Source organism: Sitophilus oryzae, unplaced genomic scaffold (assembly GCF_002938485.1).
Source record: "Sitophilus oryzae breed Bouriz unplaced genomic scaffold, Soryzae_2.0 scaffold_499_pilon_pilon, whole genome shotgun sequence".
Taxonomy (NCBI): Eukaryota; Metazoa; Arthropoda; class Insecta; order Coleoptera; family Curculionidae; genus Sitophilus; species Sitophilus oryzae.
Window position 1 is genome coordinate 2,360,068 of NW_022147083.1, and position 17,124 is coordinate 2,377,191.

General features: G+C 32.5%; 1 protein-coding gene across 1 annotated transcript in view; it reads right to left on the bottom strand.

Annotated features, from left to right (window-relative positions):
• The window catches only part of LOC115886811 (tubulin alpha-3 chain), a 121,766-nt gene that overhangs the window by 81,537 nt on the left and 23,105 nt on the right, over positions 1 to 17,124 (bottom strand). The window contains exon 2 of the mRNA XM_030906103.1: positions 8,506 to 8,728. Coding sequence (XP_030761963.1) covers positions 8,506 to 8,728 — 223 coding nt within the window. The remainder of the gene's footprint in view (positions 1 to 8,505; positions 8,729 to 17,124) is intronic.

Genomic DNA, 17,124 nt, shown 5'->3' on the forward strand with positions numbered 1-17,124 from the left:
ACAATAAATAGCAAACCAAGACATGAGATTTTGCTACAGATGTTCGACATATCGACCGTCTTCCGTTATGGACAGACGGAGCAGTTTTTGAACATTTCTCGCGGAATTCATTAACTCAGTGGGGGTGAAAGATACCCTCTCATAACTGCTAAGTATTTCTAATTCTTGTCTAGATTATACAGAAGAATAAGGAATCTTTATTCTTCCGCAAATATATCCATAGGATTAGATCCATGGGCACTAAGTCAGGCGGCCTCGACAGCCAACGGCTGGGATCTTTGTTAGTTATTCAATTATTCTTAAAATTGGCTGCAAAAATTTGCTGATAACTTCAGCGTTCAGAGGCGGTGCGTCGTCTTGCTCGAAAAATATGTTTTCGAGTTCCATTAATTCATTAATTAATTATTCAGTTAATTAAAAATATAGAGGGTGTCCCAAATAAAAAATCAATTTTTCTGTTGATAACTCTTAAATTATTAATTTAAAAAAAAAATATACTTAAACCATTAAATTCTATGTAAAAAGGAGCTTTGGAAATGTTTTCATAGAAATACAAAATTTTCCATAGCAAAAAAGTTACAGCGATTTGTTAAAAATGCACATTTTTGAAAAACACCCCGTATCTCCGAAACGGTAACAGATATTGATGTGCGGTTTTCACCATCATGTTTTTGATGAAAATTGAGCTCCAGACACCGATATTAGTTTTCGTCTATCTCCTATAGAAAAGGTCGTTTCCATTTAAAAGCGTCGAATTTGACCCACCCTGTACACATATATTCTTACGTTAATATGATAAAGATTTAACAATAATATTTGTTGGGGAACGATAAAACTCAATATTTCGTTAAAAATTTTACGTAAAAATGATGTATTAAACGTATTATTTATTTAAAATCAAAAATGGAGTTAGCAGGTTATCACCTTTTACTGCCGTTATGTAGTTTTAGTCTAATCTGTACCAACAATGAATTAATAGTATGATATAAGTAAGAAAATCTCCTAAGTGGTAATACAAGAAAATTAATGTTAAACATGTTAATGTAACATTTAAAAAAGGTACATAAATTGAATTCTGGTTGTCTGGACTTGAGGGTAATTATATTGATTTAAGTCATTTTACTGACTTAACTTGCAGATCATCATGATTTAAGTCAAAAATATAGACTTAAGTCATAAAATCGACTTAAATAACTTTATATTAATTTAAGTCTTTACAAAAATAACTTGACTTGGAATAAATTGATTTAAGTCAAAGACTTAAGACTTAAACATTTGAACTTTATGTTGAATTTGACTTAAGACTTAAATAATTTTGATTTTAGAAATGACTTCAGACTTAAGTCTTTTTAAAACTGACATGTTGCAGCTCTGCATGGTACCTACGAGGAATTAAGAGACCTAGGAGAAAATCAAACCTAAGATGGAACCATGATATTAGGATCAGCAGGGATAACTTGGGCTCGCATAGCCAACAATAGACAACAATGGGTCCACTGCAAAGAGAATAAGCTGAAAATGATGATGACTTAAATGTTTAATCTGTTCAAATTAATGTATTTGTTGAAATTTATTGGTTTTAGTATTGAAAATACTTCTAGTCGCGTTTATATGGAACCCATCTTTGAAAAAACGACATGCTCGACGCCACACGAGTTCAATAACCTGCCTAATCAACTTTTCAACACGTAAGTCGATAGTTTAGCCGGCGTTGATCATCGAAGGACGTTTGAGGGCCGAAATGAGGTCTTATTAATTTATCAGTGTGTGTGTGTGTGTGTGTGTGTGTGTGTGTGTGTGTGTGTGTGTGGGCCAACTATTTTATGGATATGGATGTTTGTCTGAACCGGCGGATAAAGAAAACCCATATTATTATAAAAAAGAATATGCGTCAAGGGGTTGGTTATGCGTCAATATGGGTTGTTAGGTACAGTTTGGCTATTTTAATCTAACTCTTTCCGTATGAGAAGCAAGGGACAAATTATACGTGAGAGAGTGGAATCACATAAATAATAAATTTAGACTAATGCAATATTTTTTCTTGGCGCGTAGGATAGGTAAATGCATTGAAGGGAATAATTAATTAAATCATTAAGTTCCAAAACATAATAACTCGCATCTCATCGGATCTGCTGATACATTTTGCTAAAATTTAGGCTATTAGGACCTATATTTTTTATAATTATTATTTTTTTAATTAACAACTTAGGCCAAAGAAAAAGTTTGCATGGTTTCCACCGCCGCGCCAACAGGCGTAAAAACACATGAATCCAAGGCGTTGCCAAATATTTATTGGGATAAGATTTTATCCTTTGAATATTGTTGTAAATAATAATTATCATTTAATTTTTGCTAACTTATCAAAGTTCACAACATGGCGAAATTTCAACAAAATCGGTCAACGGATCTTTGGGATATTAATAAAAAAGGTCTATTAGAAAACACCTTGACACCCTGTATCTTTAAAATTATACATTTCCGGACACATGTTTATATGAACTTTTTACCTCGAAACACTCAAAGAATCACCTCCTGAAGTTTGGCCAGATACTTAATTAACACCCTGTATTTAAAATGGCTAGCTAGTGATCTAGTAAGCTATGTTTATTTTAATGGGAAAAAAAAATATATATATATATATATATATATATATATATATATATATATATATATATATATATATATATATATTATATATATATATATATATATATATATATATATATATATATATATATATATATATATATATATATATATATATATATACTATACATTAATTAATTCAATTTAAATGTATCTAATTAGGCACTTTAATAATTGAAAAATGGTCAGGAGCACTTAAAATCACTTCATAGAATATAGCAAATATGCAAAAAAAATCCAATAAAGAAACTACAAATGGCACATTAAAATCTGCATTATCTGAAATCAAACTATACCTAAACGGCTAATAAAATAATAGTGACAGGACTAAATAAAAGTGACAAAGACGCCGATATCGACAACGCGATGAGCAGTTTTAAATAATTATTATATTATTCCGAGTTCCGAGTTATTATTACATCCGTGTTTTACAATTATTGTAATACAGTAGCATTCCTTCAAATAAATTTTAATTTAAGTATTGTTAATATAGTCATATTAATTATTATGTATGATTTCTAAAATAAAAAAATCAAGCGTGTTTCTATCAGAATTATTAAATGATTAAAAATAAGTAGAAATAGTTAATATTTATTAACTTCGTAAGTGTTATATTTTAATATAATTAGGGACTATCTTAAGTTTAAATTATGGTAGACTTGTATGAGTTTCAATCATTTAATTTAAAATGTTAGGAAAGACAATATAGATTTTAGGCAAGAAGGAAGCCAATATGGGGGGAAGGACTGCGTAACTAGTAATTAAAACTTAACAATCTTTTTTACTTGATATTTTTCTGGTCATCAACTATCAATATATATTGGTAGCAAATTTTTAAAAGTATGCATAGTTATAATGTTCTATATTAATTGGACATGCTGAATGTAAACTAGGTATAGTTGTTGAATAATATATTTTGCTGCTTATTTTCAGCATAACAAAATCCGTTATGATGAACGAAAAAAAAAATACCGCTACTCATATTATGGGCACCTATGTATTTTTAATTTCATAATGATGTTTAAAAATACATAGGTACATACTATGAGTAGTGGTTGTGACGGTTTTTTATTAAGTATGATGAAAAGAAGCTGCAAACTAAATTATCGTTGGAGCCAACTATTTTAATTTATTTTTCTACAGTAACTATGCACGGTAGGGGTTCAAAATATGCCTATACTGTGAGGCAGCTCCATTCGAGTATAAATTAACATTTACATTCCAAGTATCTTCTTGGTCTACCGGCGCGGCACCCCGTTCACCCTTATTCCCGCATTTCTATAAAAAAATATTACGATTTATAACTTTTAATTTTTATTGTGATAATTGGTGAATTTTTTTTTTGTACGGCGAATATAAATTTATGGGCCATCCATAAATTTAAATTTACACCTAAGTTCGAATATTGGTTAAACCTAGGAATACCCAGGTAATAGCCCGAAATATGCAAAAGAAGAAGTGAGTTTAGGTTAGATTAGAATTAAGTTTTAGTTGGTTTTACATTAATAAAAAATATAGACTTAATCTAAACTTAAGCTAAACTGACCCCCTTTTTGCATATTTTTTGGGTTCCTTCGTGGGTATAGCCCGTCATAGTGTCGTGACCCTGATCGTGACCAATCACGAATCCGCACACGTTCATATCCATCATTAATATTTTCCTCGCTAAATTCTTCACTTTTACAAAAAACCATCACGATAAAAATCAAATATCAAAATTATTTAACGTTGCGAACGTTAAACTTGTTCACTATACGTATCTGGAATATATTTGTGAATAGTGATCAATGATACGTTTACGTTAAACTGCCGGAGTGCTGACGTCACGAATGTCAAATTGCTTTTTACAACGAACAAGGTTTAGTTCTTTTATATTTCTATTGAGCTCTTCCAAATGACGCCACAAGTTAATATAAAATGTAAAAAACAGGTGATTGTCGACAACCGCCGACTTGTGTCTGGTATTTTCAATACGCCTATGATTTTTTTAAATAAAAAACTTATATTAGCATTATTACATTGCAATGAATATTATAAGAACCAAAATTAGGTCGACTTGGGCTGACAGGGTGTTTTAAAAAATATGTGCCATCTGTTGTTATCATATATTTGTAAAAATAAAAATTTTTTTTCATATCAACATAGGCCCGATTCTGTTTTTTTTTTCGATTTATTTTAATTTTCTTCCAAATGCTTTTAGCGATTCAAATGAAATTTTTAGGATAAAAGTTACTATAAGTGCAACATATTTGAACCTTAAAAGTGTCGACGTGTTTTCGGTTAAAAAATGGTTTATTGTAAAATCTCTACATAGGATAACGAAATTTGCTTGTCATGTAAATATGAAATGTGACAAGAATGTATAAGAAGAATACATTCAAAGCGCAAAGTGATATTTATGTGTGATCTTTTTTCTATATATAAATATAGATATGTATATAAATGCATGCGGGTGTTATTACGACTAGTGTCGTTTCCCGCTCCTCGACTTCCATAAATTCCGGTCCCACCAGTCGCCATTTCTCAGTTTTCTTTCAAGCATGGCTTCCTGAACATCATTCTGCCATGTTCTTGCTGGTCTTCCATGTTTTCTTCTCTCTACTGGGATCCAGTCCCATACTCTCTTGGGTATTCTTAAATCATCCATTCTTTGAAGGTGGCCAAACCATAGCAATCGCTTGGATTCTATGGTATCCAAGATAGTCCCATTTACTTGCATTTCCTCTCTTATACAAACATTTCTTACGTGATCTAGGCGAGATGTTCTGTTACTACGCCTCCAATAGTCCATTTCAAGTGCAAGTAATCTATCCTTGTTTCTCCTTGTGAGTTCCCACGTCTCCGATCCGTAGGTACAAACAGATTCAAAGATAGAGTTGTACATCATGTTTCGTTCTTCTTAAAATTCTCTTGTTTCGAGTGTTTCGTTCTTCTTGAAATTCTATCGCTCCAAAGAAGAGAGTTCAGTTCCCTAATTATTCTTCTTCCCTGTCCAATTTTATTAGATATATCCTCATTGCTTTTGCCATCTGAGGAAAGAGTTACTCCAAGGTATTTAAATTTGGAGCAGTGTTTTATTGTTTTGCCCATACCAATATCCAAATCACTATGATCGTCGTTTCCTACAGACATGTATTCGGTCTTTTTCATATTTACAATCAATCCAAATTGTTCCAACTCTTTCTCAAGCACCCTCAGCATGTAGCTAGCATCATCTCAATCTCCCGTTATCAAAACTTGGTCATCGGCGAAGAGAAGAGTATAGAGCATAGAGTCCCCGATTGGTAGACCCATTCCACCACATCTTCTTTTCCATTTTTTTAGAGCCTCTTCGACATATATCTTAAAGAGTAGAGGGGCTAAAGAACATCCTTGTCTGAGTCCCTTGGAAACAATAAATTCCTCAGAAGCTTTTCCGCCCTTTTTAATGTAGCTTTTACTTCCACAATAAAGTTTTTTGACTGCGTTAATATAGACTTCATTGATAAGATTTTTTTTCATTGCTGGCCATAGCTTGGTCAATGGCACGGTATCATAGGCCTTTTGCAAGTCCATGCAATGGTTTTTTCTATATCCGATATTAAAAGAATTAGGATATTAAAGAAAAAAAAAGAGTTGCTCGATTACAAAAATAAAGCATAGAAAAGTATAGGTTGAGACTTGTATCCTCGCTATTTATTTCAACAGTTTCCCTCACCCTTTCTGTCTCCATTTTTTTCTTGTTTTTTCAAAGGACCAAATGCTCGAGATTTTTGTTCTAAAATTTAAACAAAATTCCATGGGGCAGTATTTCTGAACACATATTCAAATACAATTCCAATGTGTTAACACCGTTTTCATTGTTTTTGTAATAAATTAATGTTTACTTTCTTTGCTTTTTCTTTATTCTTATAGACAATTTTTAGCGGAAAAGTAAAATATGGCGCCCACATGGAAAATTTAAGTTAGTTTAAAAACGAATAAACGTCTTGAGTGATATTTGATCACCAACAATAAAGATTATTACAATAATCAAAAAAATTGACCTCAATAATTTCTTTTTTGAGACTGTATTTGTAGATTGTTTTTATGTGCTAGAATAAAGGTTGATTCTCACTATACCTTCCATTTCCATTCCATATCCTTTCCGTATTTTTTATTGTAATGACGCTATACGTAACCTTCCGTTCCGTATCAGTTCCATACTTTTTATTAAATTTAAATCATTACGAAAGTTTTATTTTAGAAATGTGTATATTTTGAAAAAGGTTTTGAATTATGGTTTAATTATGAAGTGAGAGAATAAATAAATATCAGCAAAATATTAACAGAGCTGGTACTAATGTAAGAACTTGACAACGCTGTTTCCGATACGTAGTCCGTCCGCCAAAAATATGTATGGAAGGAAAGGATATGGAACGGAAGGGAAACGGAAGGGATAGTGTGCATTGTCCTATTTTACATGATATTTTACGTAAACGGAAGGGAAATGGAAGGGAGCTGACGGAAGGTATAGTGAAAATAACCTTAAACCGTCAAAAAACCAAACACGGATATTACAGATATTTTGTTTTCTGGATATAACAAAGACGAAAACAAAGATATTGAGCTTATCTACATGCATTTTTGACCTAACTTGAAGCGCCCTGTATCTCTAACCCGTTCTGAAATCCCAATAATGCAAGTCGAATTTGAAATATTCGATATGTTGACGAGTAATAAATCCGGATTTTGAAAAAAATTTGATATTGAAACTAAATGAATTTCTTGACTTTTTTAAAGACCATTGTCTTTATTTATTTTACTTACTATTAATTTTGTTTTGGTCAGAAATATCACTGACCGTTATCAGTGTGAAGTAATCTAAATCCTAAAACTACTGAGCTTATGTCACTCTGCAAAGTTCCTCGACAACATTATATCCAATTGCAAATCCGACTCACTGATACGCCAGTCTGAGGGGGATACTCTCTCTTGCTCTTGACGATTCCAGAAGATCACGCGAATAACCAAGCAGTATAAAATTAAAACTATTTTTAAGTCTGGGACTAGAAGACCCTAAAGAGTGTCCTAACAAAAACAAAACCGGAATTAACAAAACAAGAGAAAAAGTGCATCTTCCAGGTGCCTTGCGAGGGCAGTAAACCAAACGAAACAATGAAGTCGGGCATTGCAGATCATGTGTGGTCCAAGCACATAACATAAAATGGTCGGAAGCCCGGGTTGTCCACAAGGAACCCCATTGGAAAAAGCGCAAATTGAAAGAGACCGTATTCATATCTAGCAATAATAAAATCTTTAGCAATCCAAGTATGGAAATTTCAACAATATGGCAACAACACATAAAACGCATCAATGCGGGTATTTACAGTGGACAACCTCATGATTGATTGTTCACCCAACATCTTCAAGGGTGAATGGTCTGCTCTAGCATACTAAGGGTCGCCATATCTGGTCTTGGGTGCCGATTTGCGTGTGTACGAAGAGTACGGTCAACACGCTTAGTAAAATAAGTACTGAATAAAGACAGAAGGCAAGTATTTTTCCAAGCGCATGGAATCTAGCGTCAAATTAATTGATTATGTAACAAATACTTCGTATTTTTGCTCTCTCCGACTTACTACATTGCCATAGCGATTCACTCCTATACATGTAAACGCCGACCCAAGGTTTCGCTTGCCAGCAGGGTATAAGCTCAGTAGTTTAAGGATTTAGTTTAATTCACAATTGATAACGGCCAGTGATACTTCTGACCGACACGTTGTGTAAGCAAAATAAATAAAGATAATAGAAGTCCAAAATTCTTTTAGTTTCAATAATGAATCATTGTCTACCACATTCATAGCCAGTCATGGCTTAATAACATAATGATTATCTTACCGACTACCGTGGGTTCCAAATCGACAAAAACAGCTCTGGGCACGTGTTTTCCAGCACCAGTTTCTGAGAAGAAAGTATTGAAACTATCATCTCCACCTCCAATTGTTTTATCTGAGGGCATTTGGCCATCAGGTTGGATGCCATGCTCCAAACAATAAAGTTCCCAGCATGCGTTACCGATCTGAACTCCAGCCTGACCGATGTGAACTGAGATACATTCCCTCTGAAATAAAACAAGTTTGTTAGGCCATTACAAATTGCAAGAAATATTGGAACATAATATCAAAAGCAATCTTTCCGAAAGACTTACTAGGGATAATTGTTATTGGGATTGAAAATATTGAAATTTATGACAAGTTCTTTTAAATATAATGATTTATAGAGTGAGATTCTCTCTTCGTTATAGAATCAAGAAACTACAAAAATCTATATACGCTTTATCCATAGTACAGGGTGTCCCATTTTGGTTGAAATCATACGGTATCTCCGTTATTAGTGAAGATTAGATTAATGAAGAAGGGTGCGGTTTGCACAAACCTGTCTCACTTATTTGTCAAACGGAAGATACCGTAAACAAAGTTTTCATAGCCCTCTTCGTTTCCGAGCTACAGGGTCTTTTTGAAAATTTTGCAATTTGGGACACCTCCTGTATCTCTGTTATTGTTAAAGCTATCGAGAAGGTGAAAACGGTTTATTGTAGAACTTTTTACGTAGAATACAGTGGCGTAGTTTGTTTTTCTACCAAAAAAATATTTTTGAAAATATGAACTAAAGTTATGTTTTTTTAAATGGAACACCCTGTATATTTATAAATCATATGATCTGTCTTGCCATAAGCTTCTCAAAAATATATATCACTCTATATTTATTTTCACTATTTACTGCAATATTTAAAAGTTTTTATTAAAAGATCATATTTATTAGTAGGCCATGATTGATAATAAAAGAAACTAAAGAATTATTAAAAGTATACTGCTATCTGTCTCTTGTTTTATTTTGGGAGCCGCTAATAAATTCATTATATATTAGGGAAACTTAACTCTCTACCGCTATTTGTAAATCTTGGAATACGTGTATACGTAAGAATAATCTATCGTATCGGAAATTTTAGATATTCCTTTAGCTAATTTACGTGAAATATGCTTTCAGCAAGATGGGCAACATTCCCCCTCATAACTATGGAAATATTAGAATACTCTTAAATTATTATTTTTCAAATTAATGAATTGGGACTAATGAACGCATATTGATAGCCTCCTTGATTCCCGGATTTCGCCGTTCTCGATTTCTGATTTTGGGGATTTTTGAAATACGAAATATATCGTGGGCACTACAACAATGTCGAACACCTGAAATATGTTTTAATAATTCAAGATTTAGATATTTGCAAACCCATCCCGTTATAAAAAAAAGAAAAATATATTCACAGTTTCAGTGGTAACAGTTATTTCAAAAGTAAAATATATCAATCCCAAATAAATTTTAATATGTGTATGACTATTTTAGTAAATACCATTTTGATTTTTTGTTATTTATCACGGCCTATTAATAAGAAAATTATATATTTTAAATATTGCAGTAAATAGTGAAAATAAATATAGAGTGATATATATTTTTGAGAAGCTCGTAGCAAGACAGATCATATGATTTATAAATATACAGAGTGTTCCATTTGAAAAAACATAACTTTACATAACATATTTTCAAAAATATTTTTTTGGTAGAAAAACAGACTACGCCATTGTATTCTACATAAAAAGTTCTACAATAAGCAGTTCGTCTTCTCGATACCTTTAACAATAACAGAGATACAGGGGGTGTCCCAAACTGCAAAATTTTTGAAAAGACCCTGTAGCTCAGAAATGAAGAGGGCTATGAAAATTTTGTTTGCAGCATCTTCCGTTTGACGAAAAAGTGGGACAGGTTTGTGCAAACCGCACCCTTCTATCTTCACTAATAACGAAGATACCCTATGATTTCAACCAAAATGGGACACACCGTACATCAAAACCGTTTATATTGATTGGACGCATAAATAGGTATAACCAATAACCACCAATAGCAGATGAAAGTTAAATCCCATCAAAAACTACATAGAATGTAATAATGCCAACTCCCGCAATACAATTCTCCCACTATAAAAAGTTGTGAGACCTCATGTAAAACCAAGTCAGTTTATTTTATTTAGTTTCTCTTTAAACACCTATTCAGCAATTTTGTTACAAATTATTAGTATTAATCAGTTAATTATTCTATAGTATTAAAATTAGACATCTTTATTTCTGTAATAATGATGAGTTGGCCAGTAAATCTAAAACAATGCCCTTAAGAATAAAGTTTTTTAATTAGCAGAGAATATCATACCGCACAATTGCCAAGTCATTATAATTATCAAAGAAATAAAGATGTCTGATACTAACAATTTGTACCAAAATTGTTGAACAGGTGCTTAAAGAGAAACTAAATAAAATAAACTGACTTGGTTTTACATGAGATCTCACAACTTTTTATAGTGAAAGAATTGTATTGCGAGACTTGACATTGTTTTACATTCAATGTTTGTGATGGGGGGTGGGATCTCTTTTTTGTAGGCTATTTGTCTGTTATTTTGTATCATTCAAAATAATATTACAGAAGTTTGTCCAGCAATAATTCATAAACTTTGAATTATTGTATACAGTCAGTTAATATCAAATATTCCGACTTTCGTTATAACCTAAATTTCAACTTTAAAAATATCCAAGTCATGATTTTACTAACGCTTATTCAAAGTCATGTTTTTGTAAATTTTACACATATTTTATTTTTTATCTCGAAAACTATAAGAGATAGGTATAGGTTAGTATAATAGAAAAATTATGAAATATGAGAGTAGTTTCCAAAAATGTAATAATATATTGGGTATAACATTTAAAATAGCAAAGATGATACCACTTTTGAAATAATCCGGCAAAACTGTAACAATGACAATATTTTAGATAGATGCAGCAGATGCCTTTATATAAAAATCCACATTTTCAAAACAATTCTATCACCGGTTCTTCTACTACCATCGGCGGAAAGTCAGTTACCGGTAGCGGCTAGCGACAGCTAGCTTTTAATCCATAAGAATATTTCCAGATTTTTCATTTTTTCCTTCCATTATAAGTTTAATGCTACCTTGATGACGGTGAGTGAGTCACTGTCGAAGTCAAAGAAGTTTGAGTGGCCCTAATTCATAATCCTTAAATTATTGTAATTACATTCACAAATAAAATCAGAATAGACCGCTTCATTTAATTCTAGTTTCCTACCTTTTTTCTCGACTGGAAAGTCAGTTACCGGTAGCGGCTGGACAACTAACTTTTAATCCATAAGGATATTTCGAGATTATAATTGTTTTTTGTTATAAGCTTAAAGGCTACCTAAAATTCAAAATTTGAAGTTTGTGACAAATCTATTACTACTAGAAGTTCTTTAGAATTTTGATGATGTGTCAGAGAGTCGAATTAAAGAAATTTGACAAGCGATAGTTAATTTACAAACTATGAGGTATAATTACTAGTTATTTTGGTAATATAGACAGCTATAGTATGTCCTTATGTTTAGTTAAAATTAATATTCTTGCTTTATCCACAACGAAGTTACAGGGTGGTCAAAAGTGCCGCTATTACTTTCAAGAAAGGGATGGTACGGCTGTGCTCGACTTGGCGGGGGCACTCCCTTGCCCCCAAATCAACATCTTATGTTTGTTACCAGGGCTAATGGGCCTTATAGATAGTTTAAAAATTCTAATATAATTTCAGCAAACAAATGTTCATCTTTTATTTTATAAAGAACATACTTGGACATGAAAGATTAGGATCGCATTGTATAGCAAGTGTGTAAATCGTAAAAAGTGAAAAAAATATATTCAACGCTTAAGGTGAATCAATATATTGGAGATAAAGCATTCACAATAAAATTTACAATAGTGTCTTCAAACAGCACGACTGAGCTTCAGATTTTCGCCTCATCTAATGTCATATTATGTCATGTTTTATGATAAATAGATAATAAAAGTTAATTCGTATTATAGAAATGCCTTATAGAATATTAACTTTCGACTCGAATTTGGTATAAATCGTCTGTTTATGTTATTACTAAATGCGTGTCTAAAAACGTATTAAAGTATACAGGGTGTCTCATTTTGGTTGAAATCATACGGTGTCGTCGTTATTATTGAATATATAGAAGGATGCAGTTTGCACAAACCTGTTCCACTCTTTTGTCAAACGGAAAATGTTGTAAACACGATTTTCATAGCCCACTTCTTAGTTACTTTCTTCTCTGTACCGCTCTCTTAAATCATAAGATCTGGCTTGCTATGAGCTTCTCAAAACTATATATCACTCTGTATTTATTTTCACTATTTACTGCAATATTTAAAAGTTTTCATTAAAAGATAACATTTCTTTACATATTTATTTTTATGAGTAGGCCAGAATTTATAATAAAAGAAACGATATAATAAAAGAATTATTAGAAGTATAATACTGCTAATCTGTCCGTTGTTTTATTTTGGGAGCCACTAATAAATTCTTTATATATCAGGGAAACTTAACACCTTACCGCTATTTGTAAATTTTGGGAGATATCGTACAGGAACTTTTAGAGGATATTCATTATTAATTTAAACGACTATTATTTTCCAAATCAATGAATTGGAGCCAATGGACGCATACGATGGCTTACCAGATTCCCAGATTTGTCCGTTCTCGATTTCTGTATTCTTGAAAAATTAAATATATCGTGGCAACTACAACAATGTCGAAGATTTGGAAAATGTTATCAGCCAAGTTTTTAAGTAACAGTGTAAAGTAAAATAATTTAGTCCCAAATAAAATTCTAATATTTGTTGTGTGTATAAATATTTTATTAAATACTATTTTGATATTTTATTATCTTTATTTACTTACTAATAAGAAAATTATATCTTTTAAATATTGCAATAAATAGTAAAAATAAATATACAATGTTATATATTTTTGAGAAGCTCATCAAAAAATATACCTACAGTGTTCTATTTGCGAAAAGATAACTTTAATTAATATCTTCAAAAATATTTATTTTCGTACAAAAACAGACTGCGCTACGTAAAATGTTCTACAAGAAACAGTTTTCACCTTCTCGATGTCTTTCACAGTCACAGAGATACGAGAAGTATTCCACTTCGAATTCCAAGGTTTTCAAAACACCCTGTAGCTCAGAAACCAAGACGGTTATGAAGATTTATTTTACATCATCTTTCGTTTGACAAAAAAGCGAGAGGTTTGTGCAAACCGCATCCTTCTATCTTCACTAATAACTGATATACCGTATGATTTCAACCAATATGGGACACCCTGTACTGTTGATAAAATATGCAATTTTAACAACAGCCTGTAAATGATTAAGAACCTAGAAAATTGCAATAGTTAAAATTGCTAGTAGATAAAATCAAGTAAAAAATGCACTCAAATAAAAAAAATTAATACTAATTAAAATCCAGAAACGCGTTTAAAAAATAGCAAACATGAAAACATGTTCATTAATTAAATTAAAAAAGAATGGATCTTCTTTTAAAAATAATGATGATCCACCACCTAAACCACACCCATAAAATTCTTGAAATATATATTTTTTTAAATTAACAACATTATTGTTAGCTTAGGTATCTACGGAAGTGAAGCATTAATAGAAATATTTTTAAATGATCTCATTATGAGAGGCTGATGCACAAAAAACTTTTTCCAATTTAGATAGGTACTATATAGTTCCCTTGAAACTCTTCAAAGACGCTAGGACACCCTATAGGTATAAGTAACAATACTCTTCGTTAGCGTGTTTTAATTAAGTAATAATGAAAATTTTAAATCTTCCTTAATTATTCATTCTGTCTGTTAGTTCTTGTATAGAGTAAATCATCACTATGGAATATATAATATCAAAATGTTTTACTTCGTTACACTCTGACTGTAGGATGAAACAATTTTACGTTCTTCAGACTACATAAAAGAGATCAGAGGCACATAAAACCAACTAAACCTAAAAAAGTAGCGGTAAACGGTTTATTGCTTCTTAAATATAGCGTAAAACTGTTAATACTCTAAGCAATTGCTCTACAAGAACAAAACATTGGTATAATCTTAACTACAGCAGTTGTAGCTTTACGACAGTTAAATGGGTATTTTTTTGTAAAATTATAGTCGTCTGTACAACTCAATGTTCAACAACTGTTACTTTTGTAGTGGCTTGGTTCTGTGTTCTGTTTATAAATTTTATAGCTGAATATGTTACTGAATAAAGGAATCATGGTCGATTTTAAACATGCTTTCTCTTGCTCCCACATATATAATTACTTCGAGCGGTTTAAAGTTAGTACAACATTCATTACACGGACTTCAGATTTGTACAGAAAAACACGTACAAAGTTCATTACGAAACTTCAATAAACTGATGACTGCACTGTAGTTGCAAAAACGTTACAGCAATTACAAGAAATGCTAAACTCATATACCTGGGTATACGAGGCTTTGGACCTTAAGCTGAACATCAATAATACTAAAATAATGTGCACTCCCCCGGAACATCACAATAATGCTATAAAAATCGGAGAAGAACTATTGGAATATGTAGCGGAATTCAACTACCTCGGCAGTTTGATTTCGAAAAAGGCCAATATAGACTCATAAATTCAGCATAGAATTAGCAGCGCCTCAAGAGCATTCTGGAAATTAAAAGGCAAAGTTTTCTACAATCATGACTTGAGCACAAAAACGAAACTTGCAGTGTACCGAGCAATAATTATCCCCACGATGTTATATGTAATATGGAAGCGAAACCTGAGTGCCGTACCGCCGACACATGAACGCATTAAGGTTGTCGCCCACTAGACCGCTGCGCGGCGCGGCGCTGGGAAGAGAATTTTTTCCGGCTGCGAAGGGACTGCGCCCACTATAGCGCGCTTTTGAAACGCGGCAACGCTATTTAGTTATAGTCGAAGTGTTTTTTACTTACTGTAGTTTAGTTTTTAAAGCAATGAGTTCAAGTACGGACGAAAGCGTATTTTTGTGCTCTTCTAAAATAGGAAGAGGAAGAGGGGTGAGGAAAAGTTTGGACTCATACGATTAACAAAAAAAGAAAGAAGTTTGGAGAATTTTACCATCTTTTTCCAGATTTAATAAAAGACAAGATCATTTTTCTCCGTATTACAAAATATAAAGGAAACATTTTACGCACTCCTCAATTGAGGGTTTTAGAAGCAAAACACCGAGTATCTCTACTCATCATATTTTTTCAGAAGAGACAAATTACTAATACTTTTGATAATTCTTATTTATTCTGATGTGTTTATTAGTTATGTGGTGAAAAAACCCTGATCTTTTTTATATATATTTAGGTAATTAGAATTTAAAAATTGGAGATTGTCACTTTTGTTAAAAAGTGGAGATTGCCGGTTTTGCCTCTACACCCCTCAATTATATTAAATCTTTGATAGAAAGGCATTTCGTCCATCTGTCTCTAGTGAGGGAAGACTTAAAAAAATATCATATTCCTTTATGAAAATCGATTTGCCTAATTTACCTTTAAAAATATAATTCTATCATTGATACGTATCACTAGTTCCTAGTCAAAAAGCCAACTGAAAAGACTCGAATGTAAAATTATTTCCCTTGTGAGTACACACACTGCAACGCGCCAAAACGCGGGAGACGGAAAAAGGTTGCTAGAGAAGTCTTCCGACTTCTTGACGGAAATCCCGCGACGCGCTCCTGCTCTGCGCGCTCTAATGTGCGTTGGTCCATTTAAATACATGGCAAGCAGACAAAAGAAATTTCCACATGGCGCCGCGCCGCGTCGCGCCGCGGTCTAGTGGGCGACAACCTTTAAACATGTTACAACAAAGACAACACTTAAGAATGAAATGGTTCCACCATGTCTCAAACGTATCGGTCCTTGAAAAAGCTAGCTTTGAGAATGTTGAAGTCATGATTACTTAATCAAGTAAAAAATCCCGCTTACGATGGGCTGGTCACGTATGCAGGATGCAAGAAAACCGCCTACCAAAATCTTTTTTTTTATACGGTGATTTTGTAGACGGTAAAGGGAAACCGGGTGGACAACTCAAAAGGTACAAGGATATTTTCCACGAAAACTTAAAGGGGATAAACATGCATAATTAGTGGGAAGAAGCATCGCACAAGAGAGAGCACAATGGAGAAGAATTGTAGACTCAGTTAACAGCGACAACCAAAAAGTAAAAAGGCATCAAAGCAATGAAATTTTCGAATATCCAGAGTGCAGAAGAGATATAACATCACGTATATCGGGCTTTTCAGTCGCAGAAAAGCCCATGAAAGAAACCGCCTAGCGTAACCATCTGATGCGTATCAAATACTCGTCAGCGAGTAATGACAGCAGTAGTAGTAGGGCGACATGTATTAAACTTTACTAATACGAGCTCCTAAATATATTTAAATAAAACCGAAACGATAACTAACTCAAATGACAAACATATCTATCGAGACCAGCTTAGAAGAATTCAAAGATCTCTTTATGATCCTAAGAGAAATTACTAAATCAGAATCAGAAATTTAAACTAAAAAAGTGCAATCGCGT